The sequence below is a fragment of the Pseudochaenichthys georgianus genome, chromosome 8 (assembly GCF_902827115.2).
Source record: "Pseudochaenichthys georgianus chromosome 8, fPseGeo1.2, whole genome shotgun sequence".
In the NCBI taxonomy this organism is placed as follows: Eukaryota; Metazoa; Chordata; class Actinopteri; order Perciformes; family Channichthyidae; genus Pseudochaenichthys; species Pseudochaenichthys georgianus.
The window spans coordinates 10624709-10651584 of record NC_047510.2 but is presented as its reverse complement, the minus strand read 5'-3'; the positions used below and the strand labels follow the sequence as shown (position 1 = coordinate 10651584).

General features: G+C 40.3%; 1 protein-coding gene across 1 annotated transcript in view; it reads right to left on the bottom strand.

The window, feature by feature from the left end:
- The window catches only part of LOC117450518 (xylosyltransferase 1-like), a 37208-nt gene extending 17407 nt beyond the window's left edge, over nt 1-19801 (bottom strand). Inside the window, exons 1-4 of the mRNA XM_034088328.1 lie at nt 19486-19801; nt 6322-6862; nt 3230-3402; nt 2152-2354 (exon numbers count right to left, since the gene is read on the bottom strand). Of these exons, the coding sequence (XP_033944219.1) occupies nt 2152-2354; nt 3230-3402; nt 6322-6862; nt 19486-19767 (1199 nt within the window). The 5' untranslated portion in view covers nt 19768-19801. The remainder of the gene's footprint in view (nt 1-2151; nt 2355-3229; nt 3403-6321; nt 6863-19485) is intronic.
- Nucleotides 19802-26876: the final 7075 nt, after the last annotated feature.

The window sequence follows — 26876 nt, the reverse complement described above, 5'->3', positions numbered from 1 at the left end:
TGAAGTTTATTATTCTCTTTCATATTTGAAAAAGGATTGTGCGACATACTGTGGCTACAGAAATACAGACACACACTTTCACACTCCCATTGACTCACTTTCCATGGGCTTCAATTACGTCACAGCTATTGATGGTGTGTCCTAATGCTGGGTATGGGCTATGGATTTTAGCTGGAAGGGTGTTCAAACAGTAGCTCTGATGGGAGGGCAGGGAATATATAAGAGGACAAAATATGAAAAACTTAACATTTTGATTAGGCTTCAAAGACATTTTAGTGTTACTCATTTTAAAATACTGGGTTTTTCGAATTCCTTATTAAAATAATTGCCAATCATTATTTTTCAGTTGACTAATGTTTCAGCTGTTGTTGAACATTTCATTCGTTTTATTAGCAATATTATTTTAACACATTTTTGTCAATTGATTCATTGTTTTGAGCTGTACTTGAACATGTTTATATACATTTTCAATATCTATTATTTATCTGTATCTATTAATATTATAATTTGTATCTTTATCTTTATTTTATTAATAGCCTGATATGTATTTATCTTTATTTATTGAACTTTAACCATATATATATTCTGATATTAATATTATTGTTGTTATTATCAATTGTCAAATTACTAACAGTTGCAGCTATTCATTGAAAAATAAAGGTGTTAAGATATTATTCATTATTTTATTTTATTTCCCCGTTTCCTGGACCTTTATCAGATTAGTAATGAAGGAATAACGCACCAAAATTGGCACAAACTGAATAAAAAGGGGCCAATGGACTGAATCATTTCCCAAAATCGAACCAAGCTGCTTACTGGGACTGATTTCTGCATCATTTTTGCATTAAACTACAGAATTCTAGAACAAATCACGACATCTCCGCAGACTAACACAAGTACGACCTCCACAAATGTCTTCATGGGACTTCCTTACTTCACTGCTCCAGCTTCAGCGAGCTCAATACCTGCACTGATCCCAGCAAAGCTCTCCAACAACACACCCCCATTCAGACCCCAGAGCAGCCATTAAAGGGGCTCTGCTTCAGAGCTATAGACTCCACATCCATTCAGAGTCGATGCACTTGAGGGCTATCGGCAGTGTAACCTGATCCATAAGACCTTAAACAAACCAAACACGGCTTTAACAAATCAATGCTCTGCGTGTTTGGATGGGACTTGACGTGATCGATAAATCCCCCACATTCTTCTGCAGGGATACAACACAGGGAGCGGTACGGGGGGAAATCCACCACACCTCTATGGATCAAGAGTCTAGAGAGCATCTCTTGGTTTAAAAGAGATAGTCAAGATAGTTTGAAGTCGGGTTTCACAAGGTGCTTATACTGTATGGTCATCGTTCACATTTCATTATGTTAAAATAAACATTTTGAAAGACAAGTTGCCATATTTCTAGCTAACCAGGCCCAAAAACTTCCCTTATCAGGTTTTTTTTAATGTGATCTTAAAGGTTTTTTTCATGAATTTAATAATTAAAAGGAAATAATTTCCAAACAGAAAATTGTTTCGAACACAAAAGGGACCAAAATGATAGTAACATTATGATGACTCATCATAATGTTACTATCATTTTGGTCCTCATTATTATATGAGGTTTTCTACACATTTTGTATTTTAAATTAACTCTAGATTAAGAGCTATATTGGTGTCTTTTTTATGATAAGTTTTTATCATACAAAATAAACACATTGTGCAGCAATAGAGGAGAGTATATGAGAACTTCTGTTCCCCTTCAGAAAGGGCTGACTAACACAAAAGCGGTGAAAGCATTCTAAATATAGCGTACACTTCCACTGATATGAATGTATTAAACACGTCCACAGAAGTACATTGCTTAGCTTTTTGCTGGCAAACCTGTCTGCTCCTCTAGACTGCATTTACTGTTAAAGTATCTTCAAACAATCTAAGGCTACCCTTTAAGCACAAATAGAAACCCTATGAGGGTAATTTGGGATCTTAGCTTGAAATATGGCAATGACTGGTCCTTTAATTCAGTTCTTTAAAACAATTACCAAATGAAAATAAAATACAAATGAACATTTGACCTGGACTTTTGCCATGAATTTAGAAATTCAGGTTAACTTCAAAAGTGTAATTGTCTTTCTGCTTCCCTCCTCTGACCCTGTATCCCACCTGATGGGGTAGTCTGCGGCGCTGAGGTTGATGAAGAAGTCCCAGGACCAGTCGGACATTTTGAGAAGGTCCTCCATGCTGCGCAGGTACATAGTCAGCAGGCTGGCCCCGCCCCAGATGGTGGACATCCGCCAGGGAGTCACCCGGACGTTAGGATACTGTCCGGCCAGAGACAGGACCTCTTTGTACAGATAGTTGGATCTCTGGGAAGGTGGAAATTACAACAAGGAAGGTTATACTGTAGGCTCTACTCCTTTCAAAAACTAACAGAGCTTGTGATTAAACACTGAACTAAGCAGGTTTAAATTACAAATCAGTGTTTCCCTGAAGGACATAGGGCAGATTGGCTGTGAGCTAACATTAGCTCAGCTTGTTTCTCTCAAAAGTTAACATAGGACTAGTGGTTTTGAAATGTAGCACACAAACAGTTCAAACAGATATAGTGTGGCTGTATCAGACGGAAGACATTTTCTGACCTGGAGGGGGTGAGGCTTATATTATTAGAAATATATCAAATGATGAGTTTTTCTCTCTGATAAAGCGTTCATCTCGGTGCATTTCATTCGGGTTTGTCAAATTGCTAGCAGCTTAAAAAGCTCATGTTTTCTTTTTTTAACCCTGCGTAAAAAAAAGTATTTGAATGATTTAAAAGGGTGCAGGAATGAGTCCAGAAATGTGTTAGCATTTTAGTTCCCTAGAAGTATTGTCGTCTAATGGATTTATTAGTTAGAAGCCTGAAATAAGGTCTGTGATTAGCACAAGCTTAAGAGATTTTAATGATTTGTTCGACAACATGAAATATATCAGTTAATAACCCACTTGATCATTGTGTTTGTTATTTTGTCTTAAAAACTGCACCACGCCAGACATTAGCCAACTAGCTTAGCAGTGGTGACCAGTAAGTCATGTGAGTGTGATGTAGTCCCTATTGCCTTACGTTAGCTTTTTAATTCTGGAAATTGCATTTACACCTCATAAATGTTAAAGGCGCTGTTAATGTGGAGATTTCTGTCTTTTCCGGGTCGGCCTTTGAAAATACGTCATCCCTGCCACGCTCTGTGACAGTGGGCGTTCTTACCTGGTCCACATGGATGTAGTAGTAGTGCGAGGTGTGGTAGATGGCTTTGAAGAGTCGCTGGAACTGACGTGAGGACCGGCCGTGGACCACCAGGACGAAGGCCATCCGGGCCGGGACCAGCTGGGCGGACCCCGAGGGGTCCTCGTCCCACTGTACGTTCACATTGGCCTTACCTGGACAGAGGGGAGCAGCTCAATACACAGGCAGCATCTTTTACACAGCAGTTGACATTAATGTTGCATTCATGTCCTGTTGCCAAAACAGTTCATATCAGCACTCGGGTCATGAACATATTTTCCAACGGGGTCTGCTGTCTAGGGAATTAATAAAAAAAATCTATTTTGTTTTAATTCTGTTGTTTCCAGCTCCTCTTGGGATTGGCTGTTTTTTGTTTCTATACAATAGGAAATAAATAATGCACATATTTTTTTGACATACGAAAAAAACAACTCATTTGAAAACATGATTGTATACCGGTTTTATTTAAATATATATTTTTGTATTTCAATTTTATAGTTTTATTTATTCTTATTTTTGTCATCTTTAACTATTTATTAATATTTTTTGTATCTATTGTAAAGCACATTGAGTCAGCGCATGACGTATGAAATTTGCTACATAAATACAATTTTAACACATTTGTCAAATAATGAGGTTTATCCAACATTGTTAATCCCATACTGTGGTGCAACGGTAGTTTGGGATATATTTATCGAAACAAAAAACACCAAATCAGCAATTTTCTACAAACATATTTAGTAAAAAATCTAAAAAGAGAACATCAAGACAGACTAATTGCTGCATTTTTTAAGTACAGGTTGCAAGGAAAGTCACGCCGCTCTTGTTCTTAATCTTTTATTCTTTTGTGGAAATGCTGTTCAGTCTGTGGCTGTCTGAGCTAAATCTGCCTCCTGTAGGGTGTATACAAAGCCTCTGACAGCCTCATGCTTCTCCATCATCACGCTCACCCTAAAGATGGCACGGGTTGAGGCCTGCTCCGCCTAATTAGTGACCTTACCCACGCTGTGGGGCATGCTGGGAGTTTCAGGATGAATGACTGTAATCTGGTGTAGACAGGGGGAGCGATGCACGCAGTGCTGGAATGTAACTAAATACATTTATTCAAGTACTGGACTTTTTTTGTCATACGTGTACTTTACTTCTATTGCTACATTATACTACTCCTTTTGTGCAATATTTACAATGCTTAGGCGGTAAAACGTGCACATATAACTGTGCAATGCTCGCAACGTTTTTTAACTAAATGGTTTTATTTTATTACAAAAATGAAAGTGTTCTGATTATACCTTGAAATAAAGATGTTGGGAGAAATTATTTTCCTTTAATACAGTCATTTTAAATGTTTTAAACATTAAATCACATAATATTCTTATAGGATATGAGGTAGTGTACTCCCAATAGGGCTGGGTCATATGCAGTATATCAAATGCCATAATATTTTTGACCAAATACATCTATTTGTTAGACAAAAACAGAATAATATCCTATAACACTATAACAATTTAAAAGAGCCCTTGTGTATAATGAGTACTTCTTCTTTTGATACTTAAAGCCCATTTTACTGATAATACTGCACTTCTATAGCTGTTCAAAGTATAAATATGTTATTGATATAGAGATATTTGGATGGTTTTAAAGCCCTGTATCTACTCGTAGAGTGATCTTTCCGAATTCACCACATTACTGATGATTATTTAACAAAATTGTCATTGTGTAAATATTGTGTGTAATCATCAATGAATAAGACTGCAATGTCGTCAAACATATATAGGATTTTTTTCATATTGCTAAGCCCTAATTTTAATAAAGTTTTCTATTCTTGCTTAAGTAAAGGATCGGAGTAGTTCTTCCACCACTGGATGCACACAGAAACACCAAAGCCGCACCAGTCTGTGGATATAATGACTAGCCTATCATCAAAGCAACCTATAATCACATCAATTTAACCCCAAACGGCGCAGAGTGGTTCAGAGAGCACAACTACAAGTAAATCATTAGTCAGCGAATCCAAGAATAAGACGGCAAAGTGCTTGCTTAATTGGGGTGTAATTACTCAGGCTGAGTCTCATCCTCTGTGTCCGTCCGCGCTTCAGCTCCCTGAAAATAGAAATGGCAGCGGACTGGAAGCGTCTTCATGGCACGTGCCGGGTTAAAAATGCTTCTCAAAGGGTACATTTAGAAAATATAAATCTCTCTTTGCCACTTCAAAGCAGCCGCCTGTTCATCTGATTCCTTGTCCTTACGTCTTTCAGTCTGTCATTTGTTAACTGGCTCAATCAGCCGCTGTCATACTGTAACTAAAGGGATAAATATGTCCTTAAATCATAGGTTAATACATTTAATGTCATATTTTGGATTACACCCATATTGTAAATATAGTCTCATGAAATATGCTACATCAGTCCTTTTTCAGATTCAGTCCACCAGAAAAAGAAATGGCCACCATTTATGTTAAGCCTTATTACACTTTTTCTAACCTAATGGACATTTTCCGTTTTTAAGATCCTCCAAAGAAAAGATGAGAACAGTGGTCCTCAACCAGGGGGCAAGACCTCAAAGGGGGTTTTGAGGGAAAAAATGTAATACATATTTGAAACTGGGGGTGGGTCATACAACATTAAAATCACCTATACCAGTCATATCATTTGCCTTCGATTATATTTTGTTGAGTGTATTTGAGATCATCTTCACAAGCCTTAAGCCCTATTCATGTAACCATTCACAGCACTTGTCCTTTAGATACCAACATGCATTAAACCACCTGCAAGCATATACATATTTTTGTTAACGTATTTATTGTTTTATATAGTTGCACAATTTTAACTCTTATTTCTGGTGTTCAAATATATATTTTTATTATTTTCATTTCCATTTTGTCTTATTTTATTTTAAAATGGAGCAACTGTTCCGAAACACAATTTCCGACTGGGTTAAATAAAGTATTCTGAATTTCATTGCCAACAACTGAGCAGTAGCTATTATCCATATGGCAATAAACTCTTTAAACCTTTGAAATAAAAGGTTTCCTCTGCTGATATTTCATCTCTAGTATAAATGAGTGCAGATCTCACCTTCTATGGGGCAGTAGCGAGGCACTCTCTCCGGCATCAGGGCTTTGTTTTTGTGTTTGCAGTAGACCTCCACTATCTGCTGCCGACACTCGCGGCTCTTGGCCCGGGACAGAGCAGAAATGGCTTCCTTCCCGCTGATCTCGCACTGCGGCTGCTCCTTCTTCACCACCACGCCGGGCGGTGGCAGCGTAGAGGACCTCTTTGCCGTGTGAAACTGATCGGACCCCTGCACCGCTATTGGGACCGTTGGAACCTGGGGGTGGGGTTTACGGACGTGGGTGCGATTGTTATGGGGCCCCACCCCTCTGGGTTGCACCGTTGGGAACTTGAGGACCTCGTTTGCAGGTTTTCCCAGCATGCTCTTTGCTTGGGCCTTCTCCAGCTTGCGCTTGGAGTTAGCGAGTGGAAATCGCTGCCGTCGGGCTCCCAGGTTGCTGTTGCTGTTGCTGTCGATGGTGTCAAAGTCTTTAGGGACCGAGTTCTCGTTGTTGTTGCTGTCCAGGCGGAGTTTCTCTTTGGGACGGTGGGAAAGGTAGGCATCCTGTGAAGGAAAAAACTAGATTAATATATTGTAGAAGTTGTGAGAAAGAAAAACAATCAACAACTATCTTTGATGTGGGGTGAGTCATTCATTAAAACGGTCCTATTGTACTTTTTGGTGTTTTACCTTCCCTGCTTTGTGTTATAGGTTTTTCTGCATGTAAATGGTCTGCAAAGGATAAAATCCCAAAGTTCCCTCCATAGGGAGTTTCTCTCCCACACACCCCCCCCCCCACCTGCCTGAAACACCTCAATTGGACTCCTTTGTTTACCTCTGTGACATAATGACCTCATGTCACTTGCGCTCCTATTGGCTAGTGCTCCAACACATTATACGTGATAGAGAAGTCCCACAAATAAGCCTAAGAGGTCGACCAATCACAACAGAGCCGGCCAGCTAACCAATCAGAGCAGGCTGGGCTCTGGTTTCAGACAGAGGGTGAAAAAAGGTGCTGCAGCACAGGCAGTATGAGAAAAATAGAGCTCAAGAGCTTTGTGAATATTAATGCATATAAACATTTCACAGTAGAGACACAAAATACAAATATGAACCTGAAAATGAGCATAAGAGGACCCCTTTAAGATAGCTCAAATCTCACAACTTTCAACCCTGTATTTTAACACACTGACACTGTCCAACTGTTATTGTATAAGTGCAAAAGTAAAACATCAAAGAAAAGGCACTTAAGTTGATTACTACCACAGACAATGGTGAATTATGTCCTTAGAATCCGCTACAACACAATCATAACAATGACATCCTGTAATCCTGTAAGAACTGCCTAACATCCGCACACAGAGAAAACAAACATGGCTGATGTTTACTGGTCCACACATCTTTCTTTTCAACAAAATAATCCAGTCGTATGTTATTATATAGCAATTAAAGAAGGTACCACGCTGTGAGTAATTGATAAACAAATGTTCATTTAATTGATTGCCATGAACATTTTAAAAGAATCAAATCACGATAAGTTCAGGAAATGTTAAAAATAAATTGTAATGCCAGCAACAGTCTACCAGTTTAGTCCAGACTGAAATAGGTCAACAATTATTTGATAGATTGCCATGACATTTTGTGCAGAGGTTAATTAGAAAACAGTACACAATAACAAACATGTCAGAATTAAAAAGTTTCCGTAGTTTATTTTCTTACAAAAACAAATCGTACATTTAAAATATTGATGAATGTTAATTACTTAGAAAACTGTGTAGGTTTGGTTCTCATTTTATCTCCAGAATTGTGCGGATTACCAATCTACAGTATATTCACTTTGGTCCCTGGCTTTTTCATTCAGTCAGGCATCACTTTCACTCTTTCTAGGAAAAAGAAACAGAGTCACAGAGACACGAGAGGGGGAAGAAGGAAGAAAGAAATGATTTCCTGAGCCCAGTGACCTTTAACCCCTGAGACACGGCAGCTGTGGCCTTGACCTCTCAGAGTCAGAGGGTGATATATACTGTATATGGGGAGCTGCGTGTGTGTATGTGTGTTACACTTGCATAGCCACATGGCCTTGATGGGTGTTTTAATCCCATAGATCAGGGGTGTCAAACTCAAGGCCCGGGGGCCACATCCGGCCCGCAACTTCATTTTCTGTGGCCCCACAAGAGCGTGCAAAGAATATAATATGTTTATTATACGGTTACATGCTACTTTACAGAAGCACGTTGCCCATAAACTACATGTCCCACAATGCATCTCAAATTAGACTTTTTTCTCAGAATTTTTTTTTCTTCAAAATATGCATTTTTCTTAGAATTCCTTTTTCTCAGAATTAGATTTTTTTTTCAAAATGCTACTTTTTATTTCAAAAATACTTTTTCTCCAGAATTTCACTTCTCTTTTTAAATCATTTTGTGACAGTCTCACTGAAGAGACTTGCAATTATTTGCCCTAGACTTCTGCTTTCAGACGTAGTTAATTATTAAGTTATTAACCTATCTGATAATAATCCAATGCAGAGGAAATAATGTAATATAATACATTATTTTATATATATGATATATTTTTATATGTATTTTTATATAGTCTCAAAGTTACAACCGGCCCTTTGAGTGCAACCATAATGCTGATGTGGCCCGTGATGAAATTGAGTTTGACACCCCTGCCATAGATCGTTCTTTATCTGTCTTTTCCAGGGATAAAGAGTGTCACACACACACACACACACACACACACACACACACACACACACACACACACACACACACACACACACACACACACACACACACACACACACACACACACACACACACACACACACACACACACACACACACACACACACACACACACACACACACACACACACACACACACACACACACACACACACACAATCTGAGTACTTGTGGGAAGACTTTAATATCAGGTCTCTTGCCACCTGCTCCACACAAAACCTTTCATTATCTCATCTGTAATATCCGTGAGAGTGTGTGTTTGTTTTTGTAGTTGCAGTGAATTATTTACAGCTCTCCTGTGATCAGTGAGTGTAAAAGTACAGCGGTAACCAGGTACTTTCCCAAAGAATAGTTCCGATAGTTCCTGGGATTTTTGCGTTCACACCAAAATGATCTGGAACTAGAACTTTTTTTGCAAACCTTTTCACCCCTTGTTAGTGTCTGCTAGAGAGCTAGAGAGCAGGGACTTTTCTGGGAAGAAAAAGGTTCCAATTTCTGATTGGCTGGGCGAATTGCAAACCACGCCCTGTAAAACTCTGAAAAGTTTTTGTGAAGCCGCCATTTTATTTGCTCGTATTAGCATTAGCATTAGCCCAGCGCACCAACGGAGAGAGACTAACTTATGGCAACACAAAAGAATAATGGTGCGAGGACAAAATGGCCCAGCTTTTGAGAGAGCGAAACGTCACAGATTACCCATCATGCCTAGCTGTCGGAGCAGAAGAACCCGTATGTGCGCTCACAGAGCATGCGCCCCCCTTAAACCCCGCCCACCGAGCTCCCACTCTCAACTCAGTAGAATGAATGGAGACAGAAAATAAATCTAGATTCGGCTTTTAGTGCATTTTACAACTTTAAGGACCGAATGATTCTAATAAGGGCTATAAAATAGTTCATACTGGGTATTTTATTTAGTTTTTTAAAAGTATCCACTGATTTACAAACGTCTCTTTCCCAATGTTAGTCAATGGGGAAAAGTATTTCTGGGCCCAGTGACGCCACGGACTGATACGGAAATTGTAGTACCGCCGTTTGGACACAATGAATATTTTCATCAGAGTCCGGCGCACTTCCTGTGGGCTTGCTTAAAACTCTGAAAAGTTTTGTGAAGCCGCCATTGTATTTGCTTGCATTAGCATTATTAGCATTAGCCCAGCGCACCAACGGAGAGAGACTAACTTATGGCAACACAAAAGAAAACATGGGAGCGGTGGAGTGATGAGGAGGTGTCGGCGCTCCTGGCGATTTACTCGGAAGGCTTCAGTAGAAGCTGCTGGGAGTCACCAGTCCCAACTACGGGGACTTCGGGTGGCAGTATACGCCATGAAGTTGTTTGCGGCCTGCCAGAAAAACCCAAAGCAGAAAAAGAAGAAGTGACGTCAGCGGCTCCCTCAGGGACTTATGAACGCGATCGACTAGATAGTTCCGGAACTAAAGATTTCCGGGGAAACTAAGTTCCGGGAACTATTCCTGGGAAAAGTACTTGGTGTGAAAGTGCCTAATAAGACATTTTGATAAAAGTTTCTCCATTTGTTTTCACATTTTTTGTCGAAAATGTTATATACATATGCTGAAGTGCATCGGATTCATTGCTTAGCTTTTTACCGGGTTATTAAATTGGGTATGTAGAATCATGGATTTCAAAGAGATTGGTATTGACTACGAAAATGTAAGTTTGTGGTATTGCGACATCCCGACTCCTAACTGTGAAAATGTCTCTTGAATTTGCCTTCAAAATAACTGTTTTTCTCTCTCCTGCGTTTTTCCCAAGAAATCTGGGCATTCCATGGAGACGGACCACAGCTAAAATACTACTGCCTAGTGCCTACCTACAAAGACATCATTCTTTATACACGCACCGAACACATGCACACACACACACCGACACACTGTAAGTCAGTTTGCAGCTTCCTATTGAAGTAGTCTCAGACCTCCTGCTGCTGGATGATAAAGGCGACAGAAAACAGACAAAAGAGCCCGCAGTGAGAGGCATTAAAGAGGGGAGGAAAGGGAAAGACAGAGGGGAAGGGTGCAAGAAAGGAGACCTGTTGATCTGACAACTGTTGATTAGAGGTTGAGGACAAACGGGAAAATGCATTTTAACGTCAAAATGGTTATGAGAGTGGTTTGAGGATGGTGATATTGATAAGATCCTCCATGTTTATCACCCTCCTTAAATGGGGAATTCTTTTAGATGTACAGCTGATTTCAATCCAGAACCGGTATGTCATTTATTTACCTATCTAAAGACCTGCACCTTCAATGGGCCAATCACCAGAAACAATCAATTATAATATAATTGGTAGATCAATCCATAATGTAAATAAGCGTCGGTTGCAACCATAATATTTAGTATAAAAAGGTTTAGTGTGTGTGTGAGAGAGAGAGAGAGAGAGAGAGAACACCTTCGAATGAAGCAATAAAGAGCTCTTTCACCAGGCTGTATGGAGTCCCAGTCACACATTAATCAAACACTTGTGCATGTATTTGAGTGTGTGTGTGTGTGTGTGTGTGTGTGTGTGTGTGTGTGTGTGTGTGTGTGTGTGTGTGTGTGTGTGTGTGTGTGTGTGTTTGTAGTCAGTATACCCGTGGGAACATACAGCCTAGAATTTATTGCAATGAAAACCTTACAGTATATGCTCAACTGAGGTAGAAATACTCCTGTATTGAGGATAACAATTTGCGACAACGTGCAGTACAATTTAAAACTATTTATTTATTGTTGTATTATCTTTCCAAACATATACAGTATTTTATAAAGTAAATGTACTTGTTGTATGTGAGTATTGTCTTTGTTTGTAATGTATGACTTTGGCTGTGAATTGTTTTAAAGGGGCCCTATTCTGCTCATTTTTAGGTTGCATTTTATGTTGTGCCTCTTCTGTGACATGTCTCCATGCTTTAATGTTCAAAAAAGGTCTTTATTGTTCACATACTGCCTGTGCTGAAGCACCTCTTTTCACCCTCTGTCTGAAACCAGAGCCCAGTCTGCTCTGATTGGTTAGGTGGCCAGCTCTGTTGTGATTGGTTAACTGCTTAAAGATGTCCCTTCCTTAGCAAATCACATACAATGTGTTAGAGCGCTAACCAATAGAAGCGCGAAGGTTACATGGTGATGTCACTACGTTACCGAAGTAAACAAAGGAGTCCAATGGAGACGTTTCTTGCAGGGGGGGTTTACAAAAACCTGTAAAACACACTACAGGGAAGGGAGAGCCCCTAGAGAGCCTAATAGGGTCTCTTTAAGTTGAATGCAAACAGAATATCTAATGAGGCTCAACACACAGAGAACAAACAAAATAAGTCTTAACAAAATGCAAAAAAAACAGATGGCAAGACAAAAGGAAAAACAGAGGCAGATGGACAGAAAGGAAGCTAAATGGACTATTAAACGAGGGACAGGATGGCGCTGTGAAACCTGGCGGAAGCAACAGGACGCTTTACGGATTACAGCAGGGATTTAAGTCTATCTATGCCGGATTTAGTGAGAATTATCTCAAAGGAAAACATAAAGCAGCTTTCTGGTTTTAACATTAGTGTGTTGTGCGTAATCGCCAGAGAGTAACATGCCAGCATGATCCTAGAACTTACGCCCTGATTTCTGACCGTATGCACTTTGATGCTCCTTCAAAATAAATCATTATAAATATAATTTGAAAAATATTTGTTCAACAAAAAAGTTGGCAAAAAAAGTTGCTTACGATAATTTAGTCAAGCAAAATAATGCATTCCGATTATATTTCCCAGCCATGTTTCATGGGCCTGAATAAACAAGCTAATAATTGTATTTATATAAATAAAAGAGATTTAAAGATCTTGTCGTGTGGGACCATTTTAAATTGGACGACGATAAGAAGAAGGCAGTGTGCCAAATATGCGACAAGAAACTGGCCTACAACTCTGAAAAGTCACCTGAATGCTGTAAGTAGTAGCCTAGCTTAGCTTAGCTGTTGTCCAGTTGCCATGATGAAGCTGCTTTATCCGCCGCTTAAACAGTAACGTTACACATGATAAGAACGTGCACTTACTTTGCTTGGAAAATAGTTGCAAACAACCAAATTGTTTTTTATATTAGTTTTTCAATTTGATCTGAATAGTTAAAATAATACATGGAGTAATGTGGGAACATCTGGGGCTAAGGCAGTTATTGGCATAAAGTTGAGTAGCCCAGCCTAATAATAACTTGTGTCCATAGGTGCATCCCAGCCATCAACATCCTCAACAATACAGCAGACCCTACAGTTCCAAAAACCCATAACGGAGAAAAGAAAGAGAGATAACAGATGCCATAGTAGATGTCATTGCTATGGATACATATGAGACCCATTTACATAGTCGAAGGCTTCAGAAAATGTATGAAGAAGATGGAGCCCAGCTACACTGTCCCCAAACTCTCCAGTATTTTAGATGCCATGTCTCTGAAGTACAGCGATCACCGAGACCAAATTGTAACTCACATTGAAAACTCAACTGCAGTAAGTTTTACAACGGAGATTTGGACCTCGGTGCGTATGGAGGCGTTAGCTGTCACCCTGCCATTCCAAATTATAAGCGAGTAGCCGTTGTTCACGACAATGCCAGCAACACGAAGCTGTGCACAGAGACGCTGAAGAAAGAACTGGAGAAATGGGGCAACATTCAAGGGGTCTACTGCTTAGGACACGCTACAGCTGTGCATAAATACAGCCCTAAAACAGGACAGAATACGTCGCACAGTTGCGGCTGCCAGGAATCTCGTGGGACACTTCAGAAAAAGTGCAAAGGCTACAGCTGCGTTGAAAGACAAACAAAAGCAGCAGAATGTTGTAGCGCACAAACTCACAAATAACGTCGCTACTCGAGGGAACTCTACGTGTGAAATGCTTGACCGACTGGTGAGCAACGATGGCCAGTGACGGCTGTTTTGTCAGATCCCAGCATCACGAAGAAAGCAGATCGCAGCCTGGACCCGACAGCAGACCAGTGGAAACTGGCACAGGAGACAACAGAAGTGCTGGGGCCCTTAATCACACTCACAGAACTGCTATCTCAGGAGGGGAACGTGTCGTTGTCTGCAACAATGCAAATGCTCTTTAACCTGAAGAGACGCCACCTGTCACTGGAGGAGGATGACAGCCCTGCCATCAGAGAACTGAAGAAGACCCTCGTCACGGAGATCGACAGCAGATGGAAGCTGTCACTTTTGGAGCCCAGCAGCATCTGCCTCCTTTCTTCAGCACTGTACCAGCGATTTAAGCAGTTACAATTCCTCACGAACGAGAAGAAGGACCTCGTCTACATTGAAGTTACTGTAGACTAATATTTTAAATTTAAATTAGATTTACTATTATTATGCCACACTACTTTATCTTATGCATGTGACTAATAAAATGCTATTTGATTTTAAGGTTGTCCGCCTGGCTGAACATCTACACCAGCGACAGACCGTTCGGGAGGTGGAAGGAGGGCTGGCAGCAAGCGATAGAGAAAAGGAGACTGCCGTGCCACCCCCCCAAAAAAAGAAACAGCAGGGTATGCTGATGGAGTCTGAGTCCGATGATGAAGAGGAACAAGAACACGATGGAGACAGCGCAAAGAAAGAGATGGAGCAATATTTGAGAGACACTGCCTTTGTGTTCCGGCCACTTCAACCCCGTCAGTGCGCATTTTCTCAAAGGCTGGCTACATCGTGACCCAGACCAGAAGTTCACTTTGACCTGAGAATGTGGACTAACTCATCTTCCTCGCACACAACATGAAGAGAGGTAGGCTTACGGCAGAGTCAAATGAAGCTTGCAACCTGATTGTGATTTATTTGTTTATTTGAAAGATTGGAAAGAAATTGTTCGTTTATTGAAGTGTATGCTGCCGTTATTGTTATAGCGCTCAATCGCGCTACCTCCTACCTTGTTCTATTTCTTACAGTTCGTTTTATTCTATATAAAGCCATTCATTTATTTGTATTTAAATTGTTTGTTTATTAAAATGTGTGCTGCTGTTATTATAATTGCGCTACCTTGTTCTATTTATTGCAGTTTCATTTATTTAAATACTCTTTAGTGTGTCGGTAACCAGTATTACACTGTTAGGCCTACTGTTACGGCTATCTTATTAAAAGTATTGTTGTTATAACAGAAATATATGTGTGTTGTATCTTTGTTTGACTCTTCAGGTTGTGAAACGTTATAGATGGAGTTTGGAACCGCTGCACTCAGCTGCCAAATGCCCGGGTGGGTTAGGATGGTATAGGGTTGGGTTAAATGCAGAGGACACATTTAGTTTTAATGTATGCAATTACTGAGACAACAAATAAATATACATTTTATAAATATAAATCGTAGTATGCTCTTTCACAGCGTTTTGTCAGGTGTCTCGGATTCGGAGCGTATTATGAAACCCGAAAAATGGTATTCGAGACAGCCCTAATCGGTGGTGACCATCTGGGTTCAGTTTATGTCAGGTCTACTGGGGCCAACTGAAACTATTAGATCATGTTGTTGGTGGTTGATGCTTTCAAAATGTATTTGTACTTCAGCAACTCACATATTCTACATAACGTTCACATAGGGACAATACTTATTTTAAGGTAGATTGTTGTTGACAGTTCCGCTGCTTTGAGCTCTAAACACCTTTGTAATCATCACAGCTACACTTCTAATCCCAACCCTCACCAAATATCCCATCTATCCAAACATATTCTCACTGTAAAGCTTTTAAAGCTGATCTCACAGATACAGAAGCACAACACACACACACACACACACACACACACACACACACACACACACACACACACACACACACACACACACACACACACACACACACACACACACACACACACACACACACACACACACACACACACACACACACACACACACACACACAAGGGATTATCAAACAATCTAAACTAGATTAGAAAGTATTAATTTCATCGGGGGAACCTGATCCAAACCAATCCTCTAATCTGATCTAACCAGAACTGTGTGTGTCTGTCTGTTTGTGTGTTTGTGTGTGTGTCCATCCCCGCAAAGGTGTGATGAATGTGAGAGTTGTGCAACAACTGTGGCGCCATCCACGACGGCTGTAAACACACTGAGTCAGTACACATGCTGGGTCACATGCACGCTGCTAAACAGTGCATGACCCAAACACGTAGACACAGCACCACCCTGACAGTGCCAAACACGGTGCATCACGTACAAACACAAACAGTGCTACACACAAATGACACACACCAGGCTGGATGATGGAAACACTGCAGGTATTTGAATGCTTCTGTGGAAGGTGCTGCAGTGAAAGTCACACACACACACACACACACACACACACACACACACACACACACACACACACACACACACACACACACACACACACACACACACACACACACACACACACACACACACACACACACACACACACACACACTTTTATTGGAAATTGGATGCTCCTTCCTGTCAATAAACACACTCCCACACAATTGATCAGCTTCACACGTGTTCAGTCTTCACTACAGAATCACAAAGCTGCAACAGAAACAAAAAACATGCTTCTCTTAGGGCTCCACTTAATGAATAATGTCTAAATATCCATTGATCCGTTTATTTCATTTGGGGATTAATCAAGCATCTTGTTTGCTAAATAACTTTAACAAACACAACAATCTTTACTGTCCACCAATCAATTGATCAAATGATTGATATCACAGGCAGATGAACTTTAAAAGGCAACAGCACAAATATTTTAAAATCAACTGGGAAATTGAATTTGTGAATAAGGAATAACGTTTATTTTTGCGCCAAACTCGGGAGAACGTTTACAGTTGTAGCCCCACTAAGGAGAGGTAAATCAAAAGCTTAACAACACATTAATACTCAAAAAATCTATTATTTGCACACTAAATTATATTTGTTTGCATACACTCTTTGTAGACTATATTCTGTCAAGGAACTATGCTGTTTGTTGAGTGGAGACATTTCAAACCAAACTCTGTTAACATAACACACAATTATGTTCTTGGTTAAATAACATATAATATACACTTCATGATATTTTAGGACAATATCTTTAAAATTGATAGATTCTGTTTGGAAATGATCAATATATCTGCACTAACTTACAGCGAGTTTTTCCTTCTGTGAATGACTGAACTGTAGAAGTCTATTAAACTGAGGATGTTCTCCGTTTTCTCACATTTAACACACAAAATAATTGAAAGATATTTATGCTTATTATTAGCAGCCCTAAATGAATTAATCTGTGCAACACTATACAACATGGAAAGCCATACACGCTGCACCCTCTGTGAAAGAGGATACAATTGCCAAACAATTAAAGGTTCCAACTTCTTCATTGAAATGTCTTTGCTGCTGGTGTTTAGGATCATTTGTTGAATATATGAACATAGAAAGGCATCTTTGAAGATTCTTTTTAGGCTGTAACGGACATTTTGACCTTTTTCTGATGTTTTTAGGCAATCTTAGCTACACTTCCGGTAAGAAGAAAAGCTTAATAAATTGTATTTTGTTCAACATGTCAAACTGTCAGTATATTGTATGTTGCATTGTTGGAGGAGCCTGGGATTTAAGATTTCCATTGCAAACCACTACACTGTAACTGTTGTGCATAGGACAATAGAGCCTTTAAATTGAATTTCCACATATTTTTAATTACTCATATAGTGGTCACGTCGACCTTCTTCCTTGCCGCTTGTGTTTCCTTTCCCTCTTTCTTTTTACCTCCTAAACTTCTGCTCTATAAAAATGTGCTGGCATGTATCTCGAGTGTTTTAAAAGCCAATAACTGTCAGGACATATCACTGCTCTTCCACACACACGCACTCTCTTTCTCACACACACACACACACACACACACACACACACACACACACACACACACACACACACACACACACACACACACACACACACACACACACACACACACACCCACACACACACACACACACACACACACACACACACACACACACACACACACACACACACACACACACACACACACACACACACACACACACACACACACACACACACACACACACACACACACAGGGAAGATCACAGGGCATCCGGTTAACTGTAATGAAAGGACGTAAAAATGGATGCCTGCGATAGAACCCACGTCTCTCCCTCTCCTTCCTTCTCACATTCAGACACACAGTACAATTATGTCTTGACAACATGAGAACACCTGGATTCCACCAGGTAAAGCATCACACACGCATACAGTAACAACATTTTCTTAACATAAAAACAATGTGGAATCTCCCCTCAGATTCTATACGTGTACTGACAGTCTGTAAGCATTAAACACATACAGTAGTAAGCCTATATGCACACAAGGGGGAAGCTTGAAAGGTGATTAAATGATGCAAACTGAGCAGAACAAAGAGTACGTGACTTAACTTTGACTTGGCATGCAACAAATCACCCATGTCGTTTCACAAGTTAATATCAGAGAGGGGCAATTACCATTAATAAAAATGGCTTAATCATTTCCCAGTTTCCAAAGGAGTCTATAGGGTCCCTTAATATCACCAACAGAAGGGTTTTAATTAAACCCTTAAATCACAGATCTAGGAAGAGACTCACAATTAACAGTAGTATCCCACAGTTGCTCATTCTGTGCTTCAGTTAGCTTAATTTGAAAAGCTGACATGTCTGTAAAGGTGTTATGCATATGGGATACATACAAACTATGTTGATCCTTTATATTAAAAGTAATGAAAATGACGTAGGCCTACTACAGACGAGAAGCTTTGATGTATGTTGAGTGGAGAATTGCCAACCAAAGTGCGTTAACAAAACAGACAAGTATATTTGTTTTTCATTTTCGATGACGCACATATAATGGAGAACACAAAATAAGATATTGTAGGACAATATCGGTGATTTTCTTACATTCGTCATGAACATTATCAATGTAGGCTACATGCCCTTTCAGACAGCAAACATCGATATTTCCTTCCGTCAATGCTGACTTTACAGTTGCTAACACTGCGAATTAAACTGATAAAGGTAAGTGGTTAAAACAAATATTCTGGCTTTAAGTTTTAAATGTATGGAAGGCTGCTTGCTCATTACAGACAACTGAACAGTGACTAAATCTCTAGGAAAAGGCAAGCGAGTCCGTTTAACCTGGTAAATGTGGTCATTAATCGATTCCTTAAATGGGCAGATTTGTATATCGAGGCTGGCCTACCGACTCATGTCCCCATACAAGGGACGAAAGCGGCCAAAATGTGTTGATGCAAATGCCAAAACAACAGCTGCAACCACTCCGTAGCATCTTCTACGTAGCTACCATGCTGCTTCCCCCGGGACATACGCAAATGTTCTACTCGGTCGAGGAAACACAGGTGTAAAAATATCTAATTTGACTCAAAAAACTCGTTTTGACTGAATCAGGTATTATTTTAAACCTTACCGCCTGCAGCTTGTGCTGTACGGCCGCCTTCCCGAGCGGCGGCGGGTCACCCTTCTTTTGCAGCCCCCTCCGCGGGTGCTCCTTGTCTGCTTTGTTGAGCCCCCCGGCTCGCTCCTCTCTCTTCTCCCGGCTCCTGGCGCCTCCGTCCCCGCCGCCTGCGGAGTCCAGGCTGCTGAAGTTCCACACGATGAGGGTCTGGACCAGCAGCACGGCCAAGGCGGCGATCAGCAGGGCGGACTTGGAGCGCCGGGCCAGCCTGCGGGGACACGGGATACCGGTCATCTTTCTCCTCCTCCTCCCTCCGGCTCAGGCTGAGAGCCCCATCCGCTAAACACCGACAGCGGGGTGTGAATGCTCCCCTACTCGGCCTGAGAGGGACTACTGCCAGGCAGAGGAGGAGGGAGGGAATTTGGCAAAGGCTTGAAATGAGGAGAGAGAGAGAGGTTGGAGGCGGTAGAGAGGACACGGAGGCCCCCATGTGGCCATTGACATGTAAACAGTTTAGTGAACATTTATTTTTGTCATTAAGAGCAAATTACGTCGCTGCAGTTTTATGAACCATGCCGAGAAGAGGAGCACCAGAAATCACTGCCGGAGCCAGCATTTCTGCGGGCCTGGGCAGCATGTTGTAGCTCCGATAAATAACCAACAACCAACTGCAACTACGAAAGAAATAGAGAATAGCCTACAATAAAATAATACTAAAACAACAATAATAACATAAAATAATAATAATGGTAATAATATGAATTAGTGCTCTCAAATTGACAAATGCATGCAAACATGTATGATAAAAATACAATTAAACTAAATGATTTGCATGCACAATGCACATTTCTTGCATTGTGCCAGTCCAAGCGGATGTATTTGATCTCCACACAATAACAACTGGCCCTTGAATTCTCATAAGAAATAATGAAAATGAATTAATACATGTCAAAAAAATATATCTTGCTTCAACTGATGGGAGATTAATGATATTTAATACACACACACACACACAAACACACACATGCAGTGGCTGCTCTCCTTCTAATACATTTCCCACCAGATTAGTCTGATTTCCTTCATATTGCAGCAAAGTGCGAGAAATCTAATTGAATGAACATCTAAAAATAGAAATAATTTCTTCTATTTTTGACTACTTGCCCTCATCAGACATTGCCAAAGTGGATATCCCATAATGAAAATGCACTCATCTCTGGACAGAAATTCAGATTTCATCTAATTACAATGTTACAATTAAAATGTTAAATACATTACATACATACATTACATTTTAAATACATTAAAATACAATTACAATGTTGCATGTTGCATGCAACCTAATGGTATCAGCATAGGAGTGTTCACACCGGAGTACTTTTCCCCGTACTTTTCCCGTTTAATTCCGTTAGTAGGCTACCCCTTATTTTGCGTTCACACCAAAAGAGTAGGCTACTTAGTTCCGGGAACTTTTACCCCCATTGTTAGTGCCTGCTAGAGAGGTGGTACTATCCTGGGGAGAAAAAAAGTACCAATTTCTATTGGCTGGGCGAATTGCAAACCACGCCCCGTAAAACTCTGAAAAGTTTTGTGAAGCCGCCATTGTATTTGCTGGCATTAGCATTATTAGCATTAGCCCCGCGCACCAATGGAGAGAGAATAACTTATGGCAACACAAAAAAAACATGGGAGCGGTGAAGTGATGAGGAGGTGTCGGTGTTCTGGCGATTTACTCGGAAGGCTTCAGTAGAAGCTGCTGAGCCAGTCCCCAACTCCGGGGACTTCCGGCCGGGGACTTTGGAGCGGCAGTATACGCCGTGAAGTGGTTTGCGGCCTGCCAGTAAACCCAAAGTAGAAGAAGACGAAGTCACGTCAGTGGCTCATTTGCGTAATCTTCCCTCAGGGAACTTAATCCTGTGTGAACGCGATCTGTACTTAGTTCCATGGGGGCACTAATGGCGCATTTCCACTGCAACGGGGTAGCCCCGTTTAAGCGTCCCTAAGCGTCCTCGCTCAGGCCTCGGGCTGCCTCGCTGGCCGTCCGAGGCCGTGGCGCATTTCCATTACAGTTTAGGACCTGGGGTAGCAACACAGTGTAGGCGGGGCGATCGGCTTTTTGGGCGGAGCGACGCTGGGTAAAACTGCAGTGGCGTCATTTTCAATGCGACACAACTCACAAAACACACACAACAATGGAGGATGTGGAAGCGATCGTTTTCTTGTTTATTGTGAAATCCATGGTGCTGACATGCTGTGCTCTGCATAACGTCTGCGAGAGTCATGGAGAGGACTATGATAATGGGTGGAATGCACTGACATCAGAGAGGGTTTGATGCGCTACCTGAATACCTACATATGCATTGTATTGCATTCATTGTATTGAACATAAATAAATCTTTTTTTTTTCGTATACATGTGTTTGTCAAATGTTTTAAACAAATGTTATCTGAATTGAATATTTAGTAAATATTTGAATTTCAAGCACCAGTAAGTACTGCCCCATAAATAATAAGAACATTTGAGGAAATATCAGATCATGAAAAGAAAATCTTTCTAATAAATTAAGCGAATATCAAAGCTAACTATAAACATAAATACTAAAGTGTAAAACACAGCAAAACTATATTCATAAATGCAAGTGTAAAATAGTGTGGACAATTGTAAACATGGATGGAAACTAAAGTATCCACAACATAAAATATATTAAATATAACCTCAATCTTGTTAAAAGCTTGCTTGAATGGGTTATAGGTTTATTTTGTTCTCTCGTCTTTGAAATATATAAGGAATGTGTTGTTTGAGTCTAGTAGAATGAGGGTATTACAATTGAGAAATGTCTACATGTATTATGTATTTATCATGTATTCTTAATACTATTACAAAAATAAACATGTAATAATGTTTTAGAGGAGGACCTCAAGCTAGCAAACTCAATTTCTTGCTTTAAATCTCTTAAAACTAAGGGGCTTTTTCCTAACTGATGGTGTTTGTTATTGCTTTATAAATTCATGTATGTTTATATCTTCTCTAAATCAAGATTATGTGAATCTGATTTTTTTCTGTTGGGTGCCATTCATTATCAACAAGAGATAAGATAAGTCAAAGAAGTACTTTATTGATGGCAGTATAAAAATACAAAAAAAATGTTGTATCAAAGGCATGCCATTAAACAATACAAATAAAAAATGTAAAACTGTATTGCAGCCAGCATAAATATACATGGAATTGTAAATATAAAATGAACATTTTAAAGAAAATAAATAAACAAGGAAGTACAAATGTTGCATTTAAAAATTAACTAGATAAAAAAATATAATATGTACAATAACTATTAAGGTTTTTTGAAGTATCACGGAGGAGACGGGCCACGTCGGCTGCCCAGTCATGGTGCCGTTCCTGCTGGGCCCGATCCTCTCCTCCTCGTTTCCTCTTGCCTGGGTGACAATAAGATAATAATTAGCAATAAGGAAAACACACAGGACAGGTACAGGTCACACAATAAGGATATAAGAATAACATGTATAAACAGAACAACAGTAAGGTGAACTAAAGAAAGTTCTGGCCCTAGATGTTTACAATGATTTTGAAAGTGAATTACATTATGTCCAGCCTGTTGATCCATCCATCCATCCATCTTCTCCCGCTTATCCGTGGTCGGGTCGCGGGGGTAGCAGTTCCAGCAGAGAGCCCCAAACTTTCTTTTCCCTGGCGACAGCCTGTTGATAATGAATATAAATATATGTATATGATAGGATGTCACACACAACTGTACTAGCTGCTTACTAGCTAAGAATTTACTTGTAACAGAGCATTTCTACACAGTGGTATAGCTTATTTTAATTACTGTTGATGGATGATCCAAGGTTTAAAAAAACAAAAACACAATTCCAGTCGTTTTGCCATTTCTATTTCTTACCTAGAACCACACGCTGCGGTGTCGTGATGGCACTCGGTGTTGGTGGTTGAGTTGGTGTCGATTCTTCGGCTGGGGTCCGTTCTGGATTCGATGACGATGTGGACGGAACACTGCCATCACCCGTTGTTCGGGAATGTTCCTCCTCACGAGTCCCAATGTAATCATCTAGAACAGCAAAATGACTTGTTAATTCCACAAACTACTGCAGCACAATACTAAATAGCAACAACAACTATAGAAAAGAAAAACTGAACCATAAACAATGGCACATATGGTGTTAGCAAACAATAGCTCTAGCTAAGGCTATCTGCCTTAGCTAGCTATGTAGCTCTTCGGGGCTCCATAAAAGCATGGGTTGTCGAACATTAATGTAAGGATAAAATAGACTTCTTTGTTAGAAGTGAGCGTACCTTGCAGGGACTCCAGTAAAGCCGTTGCCGTTTTCCCTACATTGCAGGAAAGTCCTCGAAAATCAGCGTTAGGGCATCTGTGCAGAGACATCCTGGAACACTTTCACATTTCGCGTTGTTCCGTCGAGCTCCCGCTGGATTTTATCATCCCCAATGAGATTAAGGAACGTCGTCACCTCCTCGGTCGACCACGGTGTGCTTTTCTTCGACGTTGCCATTTTTGTAGCTCCTCCGTCTACAAAATGCTGCAAGCTTGCTTCTAGATCTATATGCGACGCTAGGGATGATCTCGCGCGCGATCTTGTGACGATTCTCTCTGACCAATCAGCAGTCGAGTGTTGACGTCACAGCCCTGGCCTGGTCTGATAGAACCACGATATTATGGGGCCGGAAAAAGAGGGAAAAAGTACCCGCTAGCCGGTACTAGGCTATATGGAAATGCCACCAAAAACTGGCCTGGCCGCTTGAGGACGGTTAAGGACGCTTAAACGGGGCTACCCGCTGCAGTGGAAATGCGCCATAAGTGCCGGGGCACTAAGTACGGCAAAGTACTTTGTGTGAAAGCGGCTATAGCCCTGCAAAGAGTACCTTTGCGGCATCAACAGAATTGAATACGTTGCATTTTACTGCTGTTGAGGTTTTTTGATTTCTTTTTGCAAGAAAAAGTATGTGAAGTGAACCCTTTGGATTCTCCACACATAGCGTTGTGTGTTCCTTCCAAACAACTCAACTTTGGTTTCATCTGTCCACAGAATGCCAGTAGTGCTGTGGAACATCCAGGTGCCACTGGTTGTGATTTAGATGAAGATCAGGGGCCTCATTTATAAAGGGATATACGCTAAAAAAATGGCGTACGCCAGTTTCTACGCAATGTTTGCGATTTATAAAATACTAACTTGACGGGAAAATGTGCGATCCTCCACGCAAACTCTAACCCATGCGTACGCACTAAGCACAAAAACGGGATGGACGAGAAACTGCGACACCGCGTTGGCAGAAGGAAGAATGGAGAGAAATATGTGGAAATAATACCATAAATAAAATGTTACCTCTCATTTATCATATATGAAGAATTCATTTTCAAACATTGATTAAAGCCAATCTTAAAATGATTTAACGAACGCCTGTTTGAGAATCCTCAGTGCACATAAAAACAAAACTTGGAGAAATAAATAAGTACGGATATGTTATTTAAAACCACCTCGAAATGTTGTGTTAATGTTATGAAATGTTTTCTCATAAATGATGCGGTAAGCAGAAGGACAGAATTACGTCTAAACTGATGCCGTTTTGCATTTCTATAGGTTGTAGATACGAGCATGGTTTTATATACTATCACGTTTAATCGTGTTTTATGCCGTTTGCCAACACAGGAGGTATGGAAGCTAAGAACACCATGTGGTCAATTGTACAGCTAATATAACACAACACATTAGTTGTATTTCCTTTAACTGGCGGATATAGGGTTGCTGCGGGGGGGGGGGGGGGGACCATAGACTGGTTCGACACATCCTCACTCCCAGGTCAGCCTATGTTAACGTTATGTCAAGTCCCCTGTGTCGGCTTTTTCCAACCCAAGGGGGGGGGCCTTAGCGTCCATTTTCAACGCAAGGGGGGGGCCCTTAGCGTCTATTTTCAGCTTTCCGGGATGTCCATATGCTTCTATGGACGCTCATGGAAGCACGGCATTCGTTTGTGTCGACTGCCCTTAAAGGCAATGTGAGCGTCCATTCTCATTGGATAACGGAGAATTGTACACCCGGAAGTAAACTGGATTTGAACGGGTCCACCGCGTCCCCCCCCTCCCCCACCCCGTCCCCAGAACTACACATGCTGGCTATTCTGTTTCGCAACATGTTCTCTATCTATGGCACGTCTCTACTGGGAGTTGTCGTTTTAAAAGACGTTTTCGTATTTCCCATAATAAGAAGTTGCCAGTATTAAACTGTGTACATCCCTGGAGGTTTAGGGGATAGGAAACACTCACATTTAAAACATATAATTAATAAATGGGTGAAAATTGCTTGTGCCCATAATGGGCAGTATTAATATATATACCCACACGCCAGCTAAGGTCAGAAGAGCTTTATTTAACAGCTGGTCTTATGTTTGTGACCCCTCCTCTTGTTCATTGATAACATTACATTACATTACATTAATTGATGAGCCTGAAACATGCACTTGTCAAGGTTCAGAGGCACATTTAGCAAATATGGCAGTAGCCATCGATCAGCTTAAGATAAGATATACTTTATTGATCCCAAGTTGGAACATTTGCATTACATCAGCATGTGTAACAGTTAAATATGCAGTGGTGTTTATTTGTAAATCATTTAGTATAATCACACAAATTCTGTGTTTTATATTCAACAATTCTGTGTTCTTTATTTATTGATTGTTCAATACCTATACAAGGCCGGAGATGAAATATCTACATACATCTTATAAAAGTATAATACATTATGTATAATATCAGTAAAAATAAGTGCTTCAACATAGTTAACATTGCTGGAGGTATGCACACATATTGATAGATGTCTTGTAATGCACTATTGAGGAACCTGCAACCCAAGTTTTTCATTCAGTGCAGAACTACACCATAGTTGTGTAGGCCTATATGATGTGTCAATAAACCTTAGAACATTTTGAAATCTTGAAAGGGATGTGCAAAGTAGTCATTATATACAGTCTTTAATTAACTATTAGTAGAGAATAACGAGTAATGAATATACTTTATAGGGATCCTATTAATATCTAATAATAAAAATAATGAAATTCAATAACATGCTTTAACCACTAGGTGTCCCTTTATATTATATGTGCACCTTTATGGTGTAAATACAGCCTATCTACCAATTGGATCAAATATAAAAGTCAGCCAAATTACAGTAGTGTTGATACTGCAAGGAGACGTATTGTGTGAAAAGAAATGTAAGATGTTGTTTAATGGCTGATATATTTATGATCCACGTCACGTTTTCAGTTCCTCATGTTTGTCTAGAAGTCTTCTCATCAGGGCTCTATAAATACAGAACTACGGCAGATATGTAATATCTAATGCAGCCGAACCGTGTATTACA